The sequence below is a fragment of the Stegostoma tigrinum genome, chromosome 8 (genome assembly GCF_030684315.1).
Source record: "Stegostoma tigrinum isolate sSteTig4 chromosome 8, sSteTig4.hap1, whole genome shotgun sequence".
NCBI classification, from domain to species: Eukaryota; Metazoa; Chordata; class Chondrichthyes; order Orectolobiformes; family Stegostomatidae; genus Stegostoma; species Stegostoma tigrinum.
The window spans coordinates 86,133,095-86,152,866 of NC_081361.1; the positions used below are offsets into that span (position 1 = coordinate 86,133,095).

General features: G+C 44.2%; 1 protein-coding gene across 7 annotated transcripts in view; it reads left to right on the top strand.

Annotated features, from left to right (window-relative positions):
- Nucleotides 1–19,772, top strand: part of evi5a (ecotropic viral integration site 5a) — a 250,125-nt gene that overhangs the window by 78,453 nt on the left and 151,900 nt on the right. For all 7 annotated transcript variants that reach the window (XM_048539047.2, XM_048539050.2, XM_048539051.2 and 4 more), the window contains 7 exons: nucleotides 6,803–6,877; nucleotides 9,339–9,464; nucleotides 9,974–10,117; nucleotides 10,286–10,375; nucleotides 10,513–10,610; nucleotides 10,965–11,025; nucleotides 11,513–11,566. In XM_048539047.2, the coding sequence (XP_048395004.2) occupies nucleotides 6,803–6,877; nucleotides 9,339–9,464; nucleotides 9,974–10,117; nucleotides 10,286–10,375; nucleotides 10,513–10,610; nucleotides 10,965–11,025; nucleotides 11,513–11,566 (648 nt within the window). The remainder of the gene's footprint in view (nucleotides 1–6,802; nucleotides 6,878–9,338; nucleotides 9,465–9,973; nucleotides 10,118–10,285; nucleotides 10,376–10,512; nucleotides 10,611–10,964; nucleotides 11,026–11,512; nucleotides 11,567–19,772) is intronic.

Consider the following 19,772-nt stretch of genomic DNA (forward strand, 5'->3'; position numbering starts at 1 on the left):
TTCAAGGAGCTGGAGTTGGGTGCACTTCCCGCAGATGTAGTCAGCAGGGACACTAGTGGTGACCCTTACCTTCCACATTCTGCAGGAGGAACATTCAACTTCCCTGACCTCTGTTCCAATTATTCTAAATTCCCAAGACTGTTTAAAAAGTAAAGAATAAAGAATAAACTTGTTAACTTACCACGCAACCACACAAATATATTACCTCACTTACTCACCAGTCCCGTGTCAGCTCCTGCTCAGCGTACCTCCGCCTATTCATGAGGTAAGCTTTTTGTAGATTCAAAAACAGTGACTCATTGGCTTCCCGACAGGCTCCTGGCCCAAGCTCCCGCTCGTGCTGCTGCTCAACCAGAAATCTAGAAATGAGACAAAATATAAATGGAAGGTACAGAACTAGAGATGTAGGACCATAGTGGGATTGTCTTCTGGATGCTCCATGAGCTAAGAACTTGTATCACCTTATATGTAGCCTCCTTTTAACTTGCAAGTGTTTTGGCTTAATACCCAGCAACAAAGTTTAATCTTTAACAAGCTAAAGGTTGGTTTATTTCAAAACTACTATTGTTGTTATTCAAGTAGAAGTGATAAGATTATGAGCTTAAACTAGAATATAAACAAAAGATTAAAAGTGGGTACAGATAAAAGATGTTACAGATATAGTCGGAACTGTTGATGCTGGAGGTAGCAAGGTGTAAAGCTGGATGAACACAGCAGGCCAAGCAGTATCCTTATGAAAGGCAGGTCCATGGCTAAGCTCATTGAAAGCATGTTGTATCTTGACGTTTTTCTATCTGAAGTGTAGGGGTTGATACCTGAAGTCAGATTTAGCAGCTGTGATGACTTCTGCAGTTAAACAGTTGATGTTTGCCTGTATAGGTCAGCAGGATTTGGAACAGAGTAGGGTTTCTTGTTCCTTGCTGGTTCTGTCGTCAAAACTTTCACATTGCCTGCACTGTTATGACAGAACAGCAATTGACCTTTCAATGCCTTCCTGTTTGGTCAGAAATTTTCCTTGTGGTACTACGCAAAACAGCTTTTGCAACCTCTCCTTAACTCAAGAAAAATGGCTACTGTGTCAATGTCAGATGGGGCATTGCTCCACTGTATAACTGTTTTCAGTGTCTTGTTTCAGAATTTTTGCTTTCTTGGAACTTTAGAAGGACCGATTATGATTCCAAATATTAGTCAAATCCTAGGTAGCTGTATGATTACTGCTGCAACAGCACTGGGCCGATTTAAGGTCTACTAAACAATGTAACAGACTGCTGAAATATTCTTTTGACAGTTTCTTAAGAATCTGTCATGTCAGTTGCATGGTTATGACAGTGTACATGCACGTAAGTAATTGCAAATGGCAGGACAAGATGAGTATGTGGTTAATAAAGCAGACAATATTCAAAGATTTTAATAATATCATAGAGTACAAAAGCAAGGAAGTTATGTTTTAATATGTATAAGGTACTCAGTCAGCCTCAAGTGAAGCCTAATTCAGAGCTTCACACTTTGGGAAGAATATGAATGCCCCAGAAAAGCTATGCAAAAGATTGAAAAATGGCTCTGGGATGAGGAACTTCAGTAATGTTAACAGATACTGGAACTTAGGGTAGTTTTCTTTGGAGAAGAGAAGGGTGAATGAAGATATAATGAACTTATTCAGAATCATGAGCTTGAACAGAGCAGGTAGCGGAAGGATTGAGAAGATTAGGACACAGATTTAAGTTAATTGGCAACCTGAGAAAAGACACTCTTTTATATGAATTGTTTGGATCTGGAATGAACTGAGTGTGATGGAGGCAAGTTCAATCGGTGCATTCAAAGGGAATGACATTATTTGAAGAGGAAGAGGAAGAAGTTATAGGGACAGTGCAAGAAGGAAGGGGAGTATTGTAAGGTGAAGGTAGAGAGTGGACAGATAGAAAGAAAGCATCTTGGCAGAGAGTGACACAACTGAGCCATTTCAGAGCGTAGTTGAGAGTTAATCACATTACTGTAGGTTTGTAGTCACATGTAGGCCAGATTAGATGAGGGTGACAGATTTCCTGCCCTGAAGGATACTCGTGAGCCAGGTTAGATTTTCTGACAGTAGTTTCTTGGTCATTAGTAGATTCTTAATTTTAATTAAATTCAAATTCCCCAGTCTGCAGTGGTGAGATTCAAGCTGCATTCCCAGAACATTAGTTGAGTTTTTGGAATAATAGTCTAATGACAGTGCTCCTAGGCCATTGCTTCCCCTCGAGGTGAGATGAGAGTGACAACAGGCCTCATTCGACTGAATGTGACATCAAGGAGTCCTAGCAAAATTGGAATCGATGGTTATTGGGGACATATTCTCTTCTGGTTGGAGTCATATGTGGCACGTTGGAATTTTGTTTTGGTTGTTGGTCAGTCATCTCAGCTGCAAGACAGAGATAATGGGAACTGCAGATGCTGGAGAATCTGAGATAACAAACTGTGGAGCTAGATGAACACAGCAGAACAAGCAGCATCTTAGGACCACGTAAGCTGACGTTTCGGGCCTAGACCCTTCATCACAAGAGGGGATTGAGGAAAGGATTCTGAAATAAATGGGGAGAGAGGGGGAGGCAGACTGAAGATGGATACAGGAGAAGATAGGTGGAGAGGAGACTGTGGTGGGGGGTGACAGGTAGGTAGGTAGGGAGGGGGTAGGTCAGTCCGGGGGAGGACGGACAGGTTGAGGGGGCGGGATGAGGTTAGTCGGTTGGAAATGGAGGTGCGGCTTGAGGTGGGACGAGGGGATAGGTGAGACGAAGAACAGGTTTGGCAGGTGGGCACGAGCTGGGCTGGTTTTGGGATGCAGTCGGGGGGAGGGGAGATTTTGAAGCTGGTGAAATCCACATTGATACCATTGGGCTGCAGGGTTCCCAAGCAGAATATGAGTTGCTGTTCCTGCAACCTACGGGTGGCATCATTTTGGCCCTGCAAGAGGCCCAGGATAGACATGTCGTCTAAGGAATGGGAGGGGGAGTTGAAATGGTTCGCGACTGGGAGGTGCAATTGTTTATTGTGAACCGAGTGTAGGTGCTCTGCAAAGCGCTCCCCAAGCTTCCGCTTGCTTTCCCCAATGTAGAGGAAGCCACACCGGGTACAGCAGATGCAGTATATCACATTGGCGGATGTGCGGGTGGACATCTGCTTGATGTGGAAAGTCATCTTGGGGTCTGAGATGGGGGTGAGGGAGGTGGTGTGGGGGCAGGTGTAGTACTTGGGGAACAGTCCCTCTTTCGCACCTACACTGGCCCTAAACCCCACCTCTTCCTCCGTTACATTGATGACTGTATCGGGACCGCCTTATGCTCCCAAGAGGAGCTCGAATAGTTCATCCATTTCACCAACACCTTCCACCCCAACCTCAAGTTCACCTGGACCATCTCCAACACATCCCTCACCTTCCTGGACCTTTCTGTCTCCATCTCAGACTACCACCTACAAACCGATGTCCATTCCAAGCCCACTGACTCCAACAGCTACCTGGAATACACCTTCTCCCACCCACCTTCCTGCAAAACTTCCATTCCCTATTCCCAATTCCTTTGTCTCCGCTGCATCTGCTCCCAGGATGAGGCATTCCACTCCCGTACATCCTCGATGTCTTTGTTCTTCAAGGTCTGCAACCCGCCCTCCCCCCACAGTGGTCGACAACGCCCTTGACTGTGTTTCCCGCATTTCCCGCACCTCATCCCTCACACCCCCCCGACAATAACCGCCAAAAGAGAATCCCCGTAGTCCTCACATACCACCCTACCAACCTCCACATACAACGCATCCTCCTCCGACACTTCCATCCACAATCCGACCTCACCACTAAAGACAGTTTTCCAACACCACCCTTGTCTGCCTTCCCGAGGGACCAGTCTCTCCTGACTCCCTTGTCCGCTCCACACACCCCTCCAACCCCACCACACCCGGCAATTTCCCCTGCAACCGCAGGAAGTGCTACGCCTGCCCCCACACCACCTCCCTCAACCCCATCCCAGGCCCCAAGATGATTTTCCACATTGGCAGATGTGCAGGTGAACATCTACTTAATGTGGTATACTGCATCCGCTGTACCCTGGTGTGGCGGCTTCTACATATGGGAAACCAAGCAGAGGCTTGGGGACCGTTTTACATAATACCTCCACTCAGTTCGCAGTAAACAACTGCACCTCCCAGTCGTGAACCAGTTCAACTCCCCCTCCCATTCCTTAGATGACATATCCATCCTGGGCCTCCTGCAGTGCCATAATGATGCCACCCGTAGGTTGCAGGAACAGCAACTCATATTCTGCTTGGGAACCCTGCAGCCCAATGGTATCAATGTGGATTTCACCAGCTTCAAAATCTCCCCTCCCTCCACTGCATCCCAAAACCAGCCCAGCTCATGCCCGCCTGCCTAACCTGTTCTTCCTCTCCCCTGTCCCCTCCTCCCACCTCAAGCTGCACCTCCATTTCATTCCTACTAACCTCATTCCGCCCCCTTGACCTGTCCGTGCTCCCTGGACTGACCTAGCTACCCCCACTCCCCCCAATAGTCCCCTCTCCACCTATCTTTTCCTGTATCCATCTTCAGTCCGCCTCCCCCTCTCTCCCTATTTATTTCAGAATCCTCTCCCCATCCCCGTTTTCTGATGAAGGGTCTAGGCCCAAAATGTCAGCTTTTGAGCTCCTAAGATGCTGCTTGTTCTGCTGTGTTCATCCAGCTCCAAACTTTGTTATCTCAGCTGCAAGACATCCTTGCACGACTTCCGCAGGGTATGGCTCTTGGCTCAGATCTTGCAGCAGTCCATGTTCAAATGCAATAAGATTTGGACAGTGGCCAGGCTTGGACTGACAAGTTGCCAGCAACATTTGTGCCACACAAATTGTAAGCAATGACCACCTCCAAGAAGAGACAATCTTAACTACTGCCCCATGACATTCAATGGTATTCTCATTGCTGCATCTCCCACCAGCAACATCCTGGGGGTTATCGTTGACCAGACACTCAACTGGACTCACCACATTAACAGTGGCTACAAGAGCATACTGTGATGAGAAATTCATCTCCTGACTCCCCAAATCTTGTCCGTCATCTACAGGGCTCAAGTCAGGAGTGTGATGGAATAGTCCTGCTTGCCTGGATGGATACACTTAAGCTTGATAACATTCAGGACAAAGCAGCCATCTTGATTGGCACCACATCCACAAGCTCAACCACTGATGCTGAGTAGTAGCAATGTTTACAATCTGCAATTGCACTACAGAAACCCACCAAAGATCCTTAGATAGCACCTTCCAAACCCACAAGCACTTTGGTAAAGAAGACCAACGGCCACATATCAGTGGGAACGCCACCACTTGCAAGTTCCCCTCCAAGCTACTCACTAATGAAAACATATAAAATAATCAGACCGTTAGATCGGGTGGATAGGGAGAGCCTTTTTCCCAGGATGGTGATGGCAAGCACGAGGGGACATAGCTTTAAATTGAGGGGTAAAAGCTATCGGACAGATTTCAGAGGTATTTTCTTTACTCGGAGTAGTAAGGGAATGGAACGCTTTGCCTGCAACGGTTGTAGATTCGCTAACTTTAGGTACATTTAAGTTGTCATTGGATGAGCACATGGACGTACATGGAATAGTGTAGGTTAGATGGGCATCAGATCGATATGACAGGTTGGCACAACATCGAGGGCCAAAGGGCCTGTACTGTGCTGTCATGTTCTATGTTCTAAATCCTCACTTAGAACTATATTGCTGTTCCTTCATCGTCATTGGGTCAGAATCCTGGGATTCACTCCCTAAGGGCATTGGGGTCCACCTACAGCATGTGGACTGCAGCACTACCTTCTGAAGGGCAGTCAGAGACGGGCAATAAATGCTAGTCAGCAAATGAAGCCCACATTACAAGTGAATTTTCAAAAAAGAACATGCATTAGAAATGTCCCTTATGACGGTTTCTCATTCCCTTTGTTGTTTCATTGGGAAATGAACGCAGGCGCGCCTTTGAAATTTTCTTCAGGTTACATGGAAAAAGACATTTGTTCATTTTTTAAAAATGTGTGATTGTGAATTTTGTTAACCCTCATTCTTTGTTTCTTTTCTCTGCTAGTCTTACACAGTATGATGCTTTTCCACCCTCTCTCTGGGACTGGTAGGCTGATAACATAGAGGGGCTATTATTTTCTGTTTATATATCTTGCATCACGTTTGAAAATAAGGTTCGACTGCATGAGTCATCGTGATCTACAGCAGAATCAAGGCCCCTTTTGCCCTTCCTGTCTCATGCAATCTCTAAAATTTGCACAGCTGCAAAAAAGCAGAATGCCCACAATCCCAATTGTGAGATTTATTCTTTTTCTAAAAATGTGTAGTTCTTGTTAGCAGCTTAGTCACGAGTAATAACCTACAAGTTCTGTGAATTTGGGAAGTGCAGTTCTTGTTAATACTTATTGTAATAATGTTTTGAGGGTTTTTAAAGTTTGTTTGGCTGTTACCGATTTATGTTTCAATCGAATGCAATTATGAATAGTTGGTGAAAATCCTACAATTGGAGAACAGTGTCTGTCTTTCTGAATAAAATACAATTGATGGTGACCTTGTATGTTGAAATGACAACAAGTAAATTAATTTAGTTATCTTTCCAATCATTTGTTTAGTCACAATTGCACCATGATGGTAGATTAAAAATGACGTGGAGAGAAAATAAAACATTCTGTAGTTTCTGCACATGCATAATGGTAACTAGAATGGTTTCTTTTTTCTGGGAAATCAGTTATTTTACAAATTGCCTTCATATTAATCAAAATTTTTTTTTGTAGGCCTATTCGCTTGTAGATCGTGAAGTTGGTTATTGTCAAGGGAGTGCTTTTATTGTTGGACTACTACTTATGCAGGTATTTTGCTTTTAAATCATAAGAAGTCTCAGTACTTGGGAAATTGTTGGCAATATATGAGTCTTGTTTTTGATCCGAGTGTGAGGGGTCCCATATGACAGCTGCTGATTTGGCCTTCTCTTGGTTCAGTACACTTGGGGTACATGATTTGAGTTGTAAGAGTTCACAGAAGGTCGCTTAGGTAATAAGAGCATGAGAACAAGGAATTGGAGTAGGCTGTACTCCTTCACTCAGATTATGGGTGATGTACCTCAATTCAATCATGTTGCAAATCCATTTGTTTCCTGAATAATCAAAAAGTTATCTACCTATGTCTCAAATCTACTCAATTATTAAGCACCCACATCTCTTGGATGAATTAAGGACCATCACCATCACTAGTCAAGTAATATTAGACAAATAAAGGGAACTAACAGCAGATGCATCCCTTGGCCCTGATTAGTTGCATCTGTGGATCCTAAAAGATGTAGGTACAAAGATTTTTGGATGCTTTTGTTGTAGTTTTTCAAAACATTTGTTGGATTTTGGAAAAGTTCCAGAGGATTGAAAGACTGCTGAAAAGTGGATAGGCCAACAGCAGGTAACCATAGTCCAATTAGCCCAACATCTGTTGCTATAATCAATTATTACGGAAGTAATAGCAGAACATGTGGAAGATCATAATCTAATCATGCAGAGTCAGCATGGCTTCCTGAAAGGGAAATCATGTCTGGCTAATTTATCAAGAGTTTTTTTGAGTAAGTCTGAACCGGAATGGATAGAGGTGAACGAGTAGATGTGTTTCATTTGGACTTCCAGAAGGCAGTCCTTGTTCAAATGCAATCTCAATTTATAGGTTATTCAGCTAGGAGAGTCACCCAGTAATTCTGTCAAGTACCTAACCTAACCCCCTCTTTGAGATTAGCAAGTGGATCAAATTTCTTGATGCTTGAGGTGTTGCAAGCTCCACATTACATTATCTATAGCCTTCCATTCAAACATCTCTGCTGGGCATTAGGCCAAGACAGTCTGGCAGCAACTATAATGACCTGTGATAGAATAATGTATAAGTCCTCTTTATTTTGAAAATGACCACTAAGGCAAGTTACTTGAAGCTGCCTGGTGTCATTGAACTGTTTCAAAATGTTAAAGACTTCATTAAGTGAAACAAGTGAAGAAAATTGATGAAAAATAAAAGAAAGGAAATACATGTTATCGATAAAATTCTTGATAGCTGCTGGAAAGTATTTTTGTTGCAAGTTAATTGAAAAAATTGCTGGAATTGTTAATAATTTACCTTGCACAATGAACTTGACATGACCCATTTTCAGTATAGCTTCCAGTTCTCTCTCTATCATATTCTTAGATTCACCAATTGTTGATTGATGTCCAGGTGTCTGGATTTGGGAAGAACAGTCATTTAAGATCATGAATAAAGTTGCCATAGCCCCTCAGAACCATGGGGTTGCTGTCTCAATTGAAAGAGATGATTGGTGGTGAGTTTAACCTGAGGGTCACCATGCCTCCGACAAGGTTGAGAAGACAGCATCTTCATAGTGACATCTGCCAGTCTGGAAATTGAACCCATGTTGTTGAAGTCACATTCTTGCAAACCAGCCATCTAGTCAACTGAATTATACCTCTGAGATTCTCAGTGTCTTATGATTTTCTATTTTCTACTAAAGATAGAGGCAGTATGAAATATATTTTCCACAGACAGGATTCAAAGCATTCACAAATACAATCAGATGATTTTTCATCAGTGAATTGTTTATAAGTGCTGGAATGACCATCTTTTTGCTGACTGTAATGAAACTGATTGGATTTGGAATCACATCTAATTTGTTACCTCGTCATTACTTAGATAATATATTGGATGTGGTGTAGCTTTAGCGTGATGTTTCAAAGTCACTTTTTGAGTCTTTCACCCCCAGAATTTTCCAAAATACCTTACTTAACCCTCTAAAACGAAGTATGGTAATATATCCACAGAAATCACTGGTGAAACTCAGCGGATCTGGTAGCATCTGGCTCAAGAAAGCAGAGTTAACGTTTTGAGTCTGGTGACTTTTCGTCAGGATTCAAAACATTAGCTCTGCTTTCTTCCCACAGATGCTGCCAGACCTCCTGAGCTTTGCCAGAAAGTTGTGTCCTTGTTACATCTTGTTTTATTTGGTGATATTATCTAACTGACATTTGAATTTAATCCGATAGTAATTGTAGAATAATATATGTTCAGTCTTTTAAATGTTAGCTTGATTAAGTTATGGGTGCTTAATTTTTGATGCTGTTATTTCCAATCTATTTTAGAGTAAAGAAAAAGCTGTATCTATAAAAAAAACTATCCAAAATAAAATTAAAAGTTGATTGAAGAAATTTGTTAAAATTCTGTTCCTTAAAATATGAAGTTTGTGTGGAAATTATGAATATAATTTCCTTGGGACTGCACAGTCTTAATGCATCTCTTTTTTCCCTTGTGAAGATGCCAGAGGAGGAAGCATTTTGTGTTTTTGTCAAGCTAATGCAAGACTACCGACTCAGAGAACTTTTCAAACCTAGTATGGCCGAATTAGGTCTTTGTATGTATCAATTTGAGTGGATGATACAGGTAAGAAAGGTGGATTTAAATTAATGTGTAAACATTTTCAGCAGCTGCTTAAAAGTCTACCCACCAGTAAAGCAATTTGGACTGATTATTATATTTAATAGTGCAATTTACATGTGTGAATTGAAAATTAATTTACTTTGTTCAGTGATTAGTTTTTTGTTCTCTTATTGCATATTTGTTTTTTTAAAGATATTCATGATATCTTAGTAAAGTCAACAATTTTGAAAGACAATTGTTCCTTGCAATTCAGACAACGCTGAACAATGATCAGGAGATTTAATGGCTACGAGCAATTGACTTGTTAAAATAGTTTGGTTCTAGATTTACTGGGTTTATCATTTTCTTCCAAAGTTATGTTCACTTGACACTTCAGAGTGTGGTCTACAAAAATTGAGCTCGAGCCAATGATCATAAAACCTCCACAAAAAGTGGAAATGTGATTAGTTCAAATTATGCAGTGCATCCATGTTTCCTCTGACTGTGTTGGTTAATTTGCTTTGTATACACAGGAACAACTGCCAGAACTGTATGTGCACTTTCAATCCCAGAGTTTCCACACCTCCATGTACTCCTCTTCCTGGTTCCTTACTATCTTTCTGACCACATTTCCACTACCCGTTGCTACAAGATTATTTGACATTTTCATGTCAGAGGTGAGTAATTGTGCAGTTATTCAAGCCTATTCCCTTCGCTGTATTGAATCACTGAATATTACCAGTTGCTGTTGCAGCGTACCAGTTTTTGTCCTTAGGTTGAGAGTAAGAAAAAGAAAGTGATTCATAGTCACTTTTATTCAGATTTCACTGATTTGTATTTTCCAGGGCCTTGAGATTGTTTTTCGTGTTGGAATAGCAATACTACAGGCTAATCAAGCAGAACTGATGCAGCTTGATATGGAAGGAATGTTGCAGGTAAAAATAAAATAACATTATTGTTTCTGGTTTTAAGAAGTGAATGTTTTTGCAATTTGTACAATATTTAAAAATAAATAAATATATACATATATGTAAAATATATATTAACTTGATCTATATAATTTTTGCACTAGCATTTTCAAAAGGTCATTCCACATCAGTTTGACAGTGCACCTGACAAGTTAATCCAAGCAGCTTATCAAACTAAGTACAATGCAAAGAAGATGAAAAAGTAGGTATTTAAATGTAGCTCCATTGTGCTTAAATATACGTAATATTTGAAACATTTTTTGAGAATAATGTTGTTACAATTTTATCTATCATTTGAGCATGTCGTCTGACTTGCCTTTAAGTGGATAAAGAGGACAGAAGCACAAAACATTTTGAGTCAGCTTTTCTCCTGATATGAGCACACATTTTTCTAGTGAGCATTGGAAAATCTGTGGTCATGTGAATTTTATTGAGTTGGAGTAATGGCTTCTTAGAATAGCACAGTGTCAAAACATTTTGAAATATATCTTGATATTTTATCCTGTGTGCAGTAAAACTATTCCACATGCTGGATGAATATATTTCTTATTATCAGGTTGGAAAAGGAGTACACTACAATAAAAAATAAGGAGATGGAAGAGCAAGTAGAAATTAAGGTAAATATTGAAGGACTTCGCTTGATGGTTATGGTGGTAGGTAAAATTACAGCCAGGAGCAAAAAGGTTAACTAGTGTCTTAGTGTTGAGAAACAGCACAAGGTGCATTTGAGATTTCTCTCGAAGACTCTTGTCTGCCCAGAGAAACAATTTGCTCAAGGAAATAATTCACTATATGGTAAAACAGTAATAACTGCACTGAGTACTTCCCCTGCTGTTATGCTTCATTTTATAATTTTAGTGTCTTTTTCTTTGTTTCTTCTCACTCCTATTCAATTTCTTGCGCTTGCGCACGCGCACGCACACCATTTATTTCTGAGCACCTGTTCCCTTCCTCGCCCTGATGACAGGTCTGGTGACACGCCTGCTGCACTGCGGCCTGACCCACTGTGTTCCTCTGGCTCCACATTGTATCGCCTCTGACTTCCAGCATCTTCAGTTCTTGTTGTCTCCTAGATAAATTACGTATGCATTTTTTTCTTTTTAGAGGTTACGCACAGAAAATAGATTGCTGAAACAACGTATTGAGACTTTGGAGAAGGTAAGTGCTATTAGATTGAGTTAGAAAAGATCTAAACTAAAACTTTTTAATTCAAAAAACAGTGACATTGTTCATTTAATAAAACTTCAATGGATTTTAACAGTTGATGTTCAACTTAGACGATTAAAGATGATTTGGAACTAACAAAATAGCACGGTTTATTGATTAATAGTGCTTGGCTCTTTTAATTATTAACATTAATACTAAACAAAGAGAAATATGTTATAAATTTAGTAAATACATGGAAACAACCTTTTGGAGTCTGTGAGAGTGGTGAGGGGTTTGAGACAGTACTGGCAGTGTGATATCATAGGTATATTTGCTGGCTGAGATGTCATTGCAGACTCAATATTTGAGATTGGAGGCTCAAATCAGAAGGTATGAGACTTGGAGGAGACTTTGGTTTTCCTTATTGATTTCTTATTGCTGGGAAAATAAACAAAAAGATCACGGTGTAGTATTAGGATAGTAAGTGGCCAGATTAAAAGTTTTCCATTTTTTTCTTCCTCATCCAAGATAATGACAGTTGACTTACTTAACACTGCTATCCAGCTCGCTGTTTAAAAGATGCATAAGAAAAACTACAGTGATGTACCAACTTAGGTACAACCTATTGCTGCTTCCATTGCTGTACTGAACACTGTACAGTGAATCATGGTTGTAGATAATCATCTTAAGACTGTACACATACTGACACTGCCTTCAGGGCTAAACTCCAGTTGCAATATTGGAAAACAATGTTAGAAGACCTCAAGTGTTCAGAAGTGAATCTGTGTCTTATGGTGCACAAAAAATTGTGGGTGCACAAAAAATTGTGGGCACACATTCACTTCCCAGCAGTTGAGGACTTATAATATTGCTTTCCAAGATTGCTATTCTGATGCTATGTTTTAATGCAATTTTTAAATCCTCCATACAGTTCAACATTCCATTGTAAGAAGACAGCATTTTCCAAGATATTGCCAGTGCCTAGTTTTGACCACAAGATTTTGCCTTGGGGGTGGCTGCCAATGTTGGGACCTCAGCTTCCGTTAAAATTGCAAATGGAGACATATCAGTTTTAGTGTCTTTTGACCCTTAACAATTATTCAGTGATGTTTTTGTAAGGACAAGAATCACCCATTAATGACACATCAATAGTAAAACAACACAAAGCGTTTTTTAATCCCATAGACATCCATGAATGGTTCTAAAGATTCACTGATGTTCTTAAGAGAAGGAAATCTGCCGTCTTCACCTGGTCTGGCCTACATGTGACTCCAGGCCTACAACAATGTGGGGACAGCATAATGGCACGGTGGTTAGCACTGCTGCCTCACGGCACCAGGGACCTGGGTTCGATTCTGCCCTTGGGCGACTGTGAAGTTTGCATGTTCTCCCCACGTTTACATGGGTTTCCTCTGGATGCTCCGGCTTCCTTCTGCAGTCAAAAGCTGTGCAGGTGAGGCCATGCTAAACTGCTCGTAGTGTTCAGGGATGCATAGATTAGGTGGGTTATAGAGGAATGGGTCTGGGTGGGATGCTGTGAGGATCAGTGTGGATTTTGTTGGGACAAAGGGCCTGTTTCCACACTGTAGGGATGCTATGATGATAACTCTCAACTGCCTTACGAAATTGTCTAGCTAGCCATTCAGTTATAACTGTTGCTATAAAGTCTCAAAGGAATGAAACCAGACAGATCATCTGGCATCATCCTAGGCACTGAAAAAGACAACTGCAGAAACAGCCCTGTTGACCATATAAAAGTTGTCCTTACTAACATTTGGGGGATAATGCCAAAATTAGGAGAGCTGTCTCCCAGACTGGTCAAATAACAACCTGACATAGTCATATATATGACATCATTCCTTCCAGGCAATGTCTTAGGTGCCCCTATCACCATCCTTGATATGCCCTGTCCCACTGGCAGGATAGACCCAGCAGAGGCAGCAGCAGAGTGGTATATAGTTGGGAGGGAGTTGTCCTGGAGTCCTCAACATTAACTCAGGACCCCATGAACATAGAACATTCGCTCCGCCCACAACCTCCACAGCCAGTCGCTCCGCCCACAACCTCCACAGCCAGCAACCCCAGAGGAGACAGCCACACTGAGCCCTGCCGCATCTTCACCATCCCCCCAGACCTCCCACTGACTGAGGACGAACGGTCAGTCCTTAGCAAGGGGCTCACCTTTGTCCCCCTACAACCACACATCAACGAATACCAGTCACGATTGGACATAGAACAGTTTTTCCGCCGTCTTCGCCTCCATGCCTACTTCTTCAACCCGGAACCCAACCCTCCCTCCACTGACCCCTTCACCCGCTTCCAACACAAGTCCTCCTCCTGGACACCACCCCCAGGCCTCCTACCCTCCCTCGACCTCTTCATCTCCAACTGCCGTCGAGACATTAACCGCCTCAACCTCTCCACCCCTCTCACCCACTCCAACCTCTCCCCCGCAGAACGGGCAGCCCTCCGCTCCCTCTGCTCCAACCCCAACCTCACCATCAAACCCGCAGACAAGGGTGGCGCAGTGGTAGTATGGCGCACTGACCTCTACATCGCCGAGGCCAGACGCCAACTCTCCGACACCACCTCCTACCGCCTCCTCGATCATGACCCCACACCCGAGCACCAAACCACCATCTCCAACACCATTCACGACCTCATCACCACAGGGGACCTCCCACCCACAGCCTCCAACCTCATTGTTCCCCAACCCCGCATGGCCCGTTTCTATCTCCTTCCCAAAATCCACAAACCTGCCTGCCCTGGTCGACCCATCGTCTCAGCCTGCTCCTGCCCCACCGAACTCATCTCCACCTATCTGGACTCCATTTTCTCCCCTTTGGTCCAGGAACTCCCCACCTACGTCCGTGACACCACCCACGCCCTCCACCTCCTCCAGGACTTCCAATTCCCTGGCCCCCAACACCTCATATTCACCATGGACGTCCAGTCCCTGTACACCTGCATTCCGCATGGAGATGGCCTCAAGGCCCTCCGCTTCTTCCTATCCCGCAGGCCCGACCAGTCCCCCTCCACCGACACTCTCATCCGCCTAGCTGAACTCGTCCTCACACTCAACAACTTCTCTTTTGACTCCTCCCACTTCCTACAGACTAAGGGGGTGGCCATGGGCACCCGCATGGGCCCCAGCTATGCCTGCCTCTTTGTAGGTTACGTGGAACAGTCCCTCTTCAGCACCTACACAAGCCCCAAACCCCACCTCTTCCTCCGTTACATTGATGACTGTATCGGCGCCGCCTCTTGCTCCCCAGAGGAGCTCGAACAGTTCATCCACTTCACCAACACCTTCCACCCCAACCTTCAGTTCATCTGGGCAATCTCCAGCACATCCCTCACCTTCCTGGACCTCTCAGTCTCCATCTCAGGCAACCAGCTTGTAACTGATGTCCATTTCAAGCCCACCGACTCCCACAGCTACCGAGAATACACCTCCTCCCACCCACCCTCCTGCAAAAATTCCATCCCCTATTCCCAATTCCTCCGCCTCCGCCGCATCTGCTCCCACGATAAGACATTCCACTCCCGCACATCCCAGATGTCCAAGTTCTTTAAGGACCGCAACTTTCCCCCCACAGTGATCGAGAACGCCCTTGACCGCATCTCCCGTATTTCCCGCAACACATCCCTCACACCCCGCCCCCGCCACAACCGCCCCAAGAGGATCCCCCTCGTTCTCACACACCACCCTACCAACCTCCGGATACAACACATTATCCTCCGACACTTCCGCCATTTACAATCCGACCCCACCACCCAAGACATTTTTCCATCCCCTCCCCTGTCAGCTTTCCGGAGAGACCACTCTCTCCGTGACTCCCTTGTTTGCTCCACACTGCCCTCCAACCCCACCACACCCGGCACCTTCCCCTGCAACCGCAGGAAATGCTACACCTGTCCCCACACCACCTCCCTCACCCCCATCCCAGGCCCCAAGATGACTTTGCACATTGAGCAGAGGTTCACCTGCACATCTGCCAATGTGGTATACTGCATCCACTGTACCCGGTGCGGCTTCCTCTACATTGGGGAAACCAAGCGGAGGCTTGGGGACCGCTTTGCAGAACACCTCCGCTCAGTTCGCAACAAACAACTGCACCTCCCAGTCGCAAACCATTTCCACTCCCCCTCCCATTCTCTAGATGACATGTCCATCATGGGCCTCCTGCAGTGCCACAATGATGCCACCCGAAGGTTGCAGGAACAGCAACTCATATTCTGCCTGGGAACGCTGCAGCCATATGGTATCAATGTGGACTTCACCAGTTTCAAAATCTCCCCTTCCCCTACTGCATCCCTAAACCAGCCCAGTTCGTCCCCTCCCCCCACTGCACCACACAACCAGCCCAGCTCTTCCCCCCCACCCACTGCATCCCAAAACCAGTCCAACCTGTCTCTGCCTCCCTAACCGGTTCTTCCTCTCACCCATCCCTTCCTCCTACCCCAAGCCGCACCCCCAGCTACCTACTAACCTCATCCCACCTCCTTGACCTGTCCGTCTTCCCTGGACTGACCTATCCCCTCCCTACCTGCCCACCTACACTCTCTCCACCTATCTTCTTTACTCTCCATCTTCGGTCCGCCTCCCCCTCTCTCCCTATTTATTCCAGTTCCCTCTCCCCATCCCCCTCTCTGATGAAGGGTCTAGGCCCGAAATGTCAGCTTTTGTGCTCCTGAGATGCTGCTTGGCCTGCTGTGTTCATCCAGCCTCACATTTTATTACATTACAGTGCCGTACAGGCCCTTTGGTCCTCGATGTTGTGCCGACCTGTGAAACCAATCTGAAGCCCATCTAACCCACACTATTCCATTACCATCCAAATATTTATCCAATGACCATTTAAATGCTCTTAAAGTCGGCGAGTCTACTACTGTTGCAGGCAGGGCATTCCACGCCCTTACTACTCTGAGTAAAGAACGTACCTCTGACATCTGTCCTATATCTGTCACCCCTCAATTTAAAGCTATATCCCCTCGTGCTAGCCATCACCATTTGAGGAAAAAGGCTCTCACTGTCCACCCTATATAATCATCGTGTATGTCTCTATTAGGTCACCTCTGAACCACCTTCTCTCGAACGAAAACGGTCTCCAGTCCCTCAGCCTTTCCTCGTAAGACTTTCCCTCCATACCAGGCAATATCCTGGTAAATCTCCTCTGCACCCTTTCCAAAGCTTCCACGTCCTTCCTATAATGTGGCGACCAGAACTGTACGCATTACTCCAAATGCGGCCACGCCAGAGTCTTGTATAGCTGCAACATGACCTCATGGTTCCAAAACTATGAAGCCTTGTGGCTTCAGCTTAAACACAGACAAGGAAACTTTATGCTGTTTACTACATACTGTTTTCCTTTGACTTATTAATTGGTCTTTCTCCATGTTGAAAACACTTGGAGGAAGCACTCTGAATGGCAAGGGCACAAAATGTACTCTTGGTGGGAAATTTCAGTGCCCACCCAAGAGAGTGGCTTGGTAGCAGTACCACTGATCAAGCTGGTTTGCTCCGAAAGGACATAGCTGCTAGAACAAAATCAAAGTTGCTGGAAAAGCTCGGCAGGTCTTGCAGTAGCTGTGAATGAAGAAACAGTTAACATTTCGAGTCCGGTGACACTTCCTCAGAGTTGGGCCACCGGACCCGAAACGTTAACTCTGTTTTTTTTAACTCCTTCACAGATGCTGCAAGACCTGCTGAGCTTTTCCAGCAACTTTGATTTTGTTCCTGTTTTAAAGCATCTGCAGTTCTTTTGGTTTTTGTTTGGCGTAGCTGCTAGACTGGGTCTGCAGTAGGTGGTGGGGGAGCCAACAAGAGGGAAACACAGACTTGACCTTATCCTTACAAATCTGTCAACTGTAGGTGTAGCTGCCCGTGACAGTATTGGTAAGACTGACCATCACGTGATTCTTTTGGTGACAAATTCCCAACTTCAAGTTGAGAATATGTTCCACCATGCTGTGTGTTACTGTCACCATGCTAAATGGGACCAACTTTGAACAGATCTCAAGACTAAGCATCCATGAGCTGCTGTGGGCCATTAACAGCAGCAGAATTTCACACTATAATGCACTAGCACAATCTGTAACCAATTGGACTAGATTAATTTAAGATATCTGGTTGGTATAGACGAGTTGGACCAAAGGGTTATGACTTGTGGCCTGATAAGTCCCCCACTCGGCAATTACTAGCAAGTCAAAGGATTAACCCTTGTTCTATTGAGATTGTAAGAGTGCAGATTCAGAGTAGCGCCAGGCACACGTTAACGTGAGGTGTCAGCCTGGTGAAGCTCCGAAACGGGACGACATGCATGCCAAACAGCATAGTGATCCCACAACCAATAGACCAGATCTAAGCATTCTATCACTATATGACTTCATGACTCTGCATTCCTGCCACATCCACTTGTGGTGGACAATTAAACAACTCACGGGAGGAGGAGGCTGCACAAATATTCCCATCCTCAATGATGGAAGAGCCTAGCACATCAGTGCATTAGCTTTGGCTGAGGCATTTGCAGCAATCTTCAACCAGAAGTACTGAGTGGATGATTCATCTTGGCCTCCTTCAGTGGCCCTTGGCATGACAGATACATTCTACAGCCAAGTCGATTCACTCCACTTGATATGAATAAATGGTTGGAGATGTTGGATATTGGAAAGACACTGCCAACATTCTGACAATAGGACTGAAGATTTGTGTTATGTAACAAATGCTGCCCCTGCCAAGCTCTTCCAGTACAGCTACAACATGGGCATCTAGCCAGGTATGTCCTGTACATAAAAAGCAGGACAAATCCAACCCAACCAATTACCTCCACATCAGTCTACTCTTGATCATCAGTAAAGTGATGGAAAGTGTCGTCAACACTGCTATCAAGCAGCACCTGCTCAGCAACAACCTCTCAGTGATGCTCATTTTGCATTCTGCCAGGGCCATTCAGCTCCTGACCTCATTATAGCCTTGGTTCAAACATAGGCAAAAGAGCTGAATTCTAGAGATCAGGTGTCAGTAACAGTGACAGCCCTCAATTCAAGGCTGCACTTGACCGGGTGTGGCATGAAGGAGTCCAAGCAAAATTTGAATCAATATGCAAACTCTTAACTGGTTGAATCTTGTCTGGCACATTGGAATTTTCTCGTGGTTGTTGAAGGTCAATCATCTCAGTTGCAGGAAATCTCTGCAGGAGTTCCTCGGGGTAGTGTCTTAGGCCCAACCATCTTCAGCTGCTTCATCAATGACCGTTCCTCTATTATAAAGTCAGAGTGGTGATGATTGGGCAAGGTTCAGCACTATTTGTGATTGCTCAGATCCTGAAGCAGTCCATGTTTAAATGCAACAAGATCTGGACAGTATCCCGGCTTGGGCTGGCAAGAGGCAAGTAACATTCATGGTACACACATGCCAGGCTATGACCATCACCAATAAGAGACAATCAAACCATGGACCCTTGAGATTCAATGGTGTTCTCATCTCTGTGTCCCTGGCTAATAACCTCTTTGGGGTTACCATTGACCAGAAAATCAACTGGACTCACCACATAAACACAGTGGCTAGGAATACTGCGGCAAGGAATTCACTTCCCGACACTCTGAAGCTTGTCCATCATCTACAGGACACAAAACAGGAGTGTGCTGGAATACACCCAACTTGCCTGGATGGGAGCAGCTCCAACCAAGCTGAAGAAGCTTGACATCATCCAGGACAAAGCAGTCTGCTTCTTTGGTACAACATCCAAACGCATCATCTCTCTGCACCACTGACCTTGGTGTCGATAGTGACCGTGGCAGCAGTGTGTACAATCTATAAGATGCCCTGCAAAAATTCAAAGAATTGGTGACAACACCTTCCACACCTCCGACTATTTCTATCTAGAAGGACAAGGGCAGCAGATATGAGAGAACAACACTCACTGTCGTGACTTGGAAATGTATCACCATCCTTTCACTGTCACTGGGTCAAAATCATGGAAATCCCTCCCTAATGGCTTTGTGGGTCAACCCACTGCAGGTGGACTGCAGCGGTTCAAGAAGGTGGCTCACTACCACCACCTTCTGAAGTTTATCTAGGGATAGGCAATAAATGCTGGCTAGTCAGTGACGTCTACATTCTACAAATGAACTTTTTAAAAATCCTATAAATAGAAATGATAGCTATTTCAAATTATGGAATTTAAAATAAAGGTTAGTTCCAACATGAATCAAG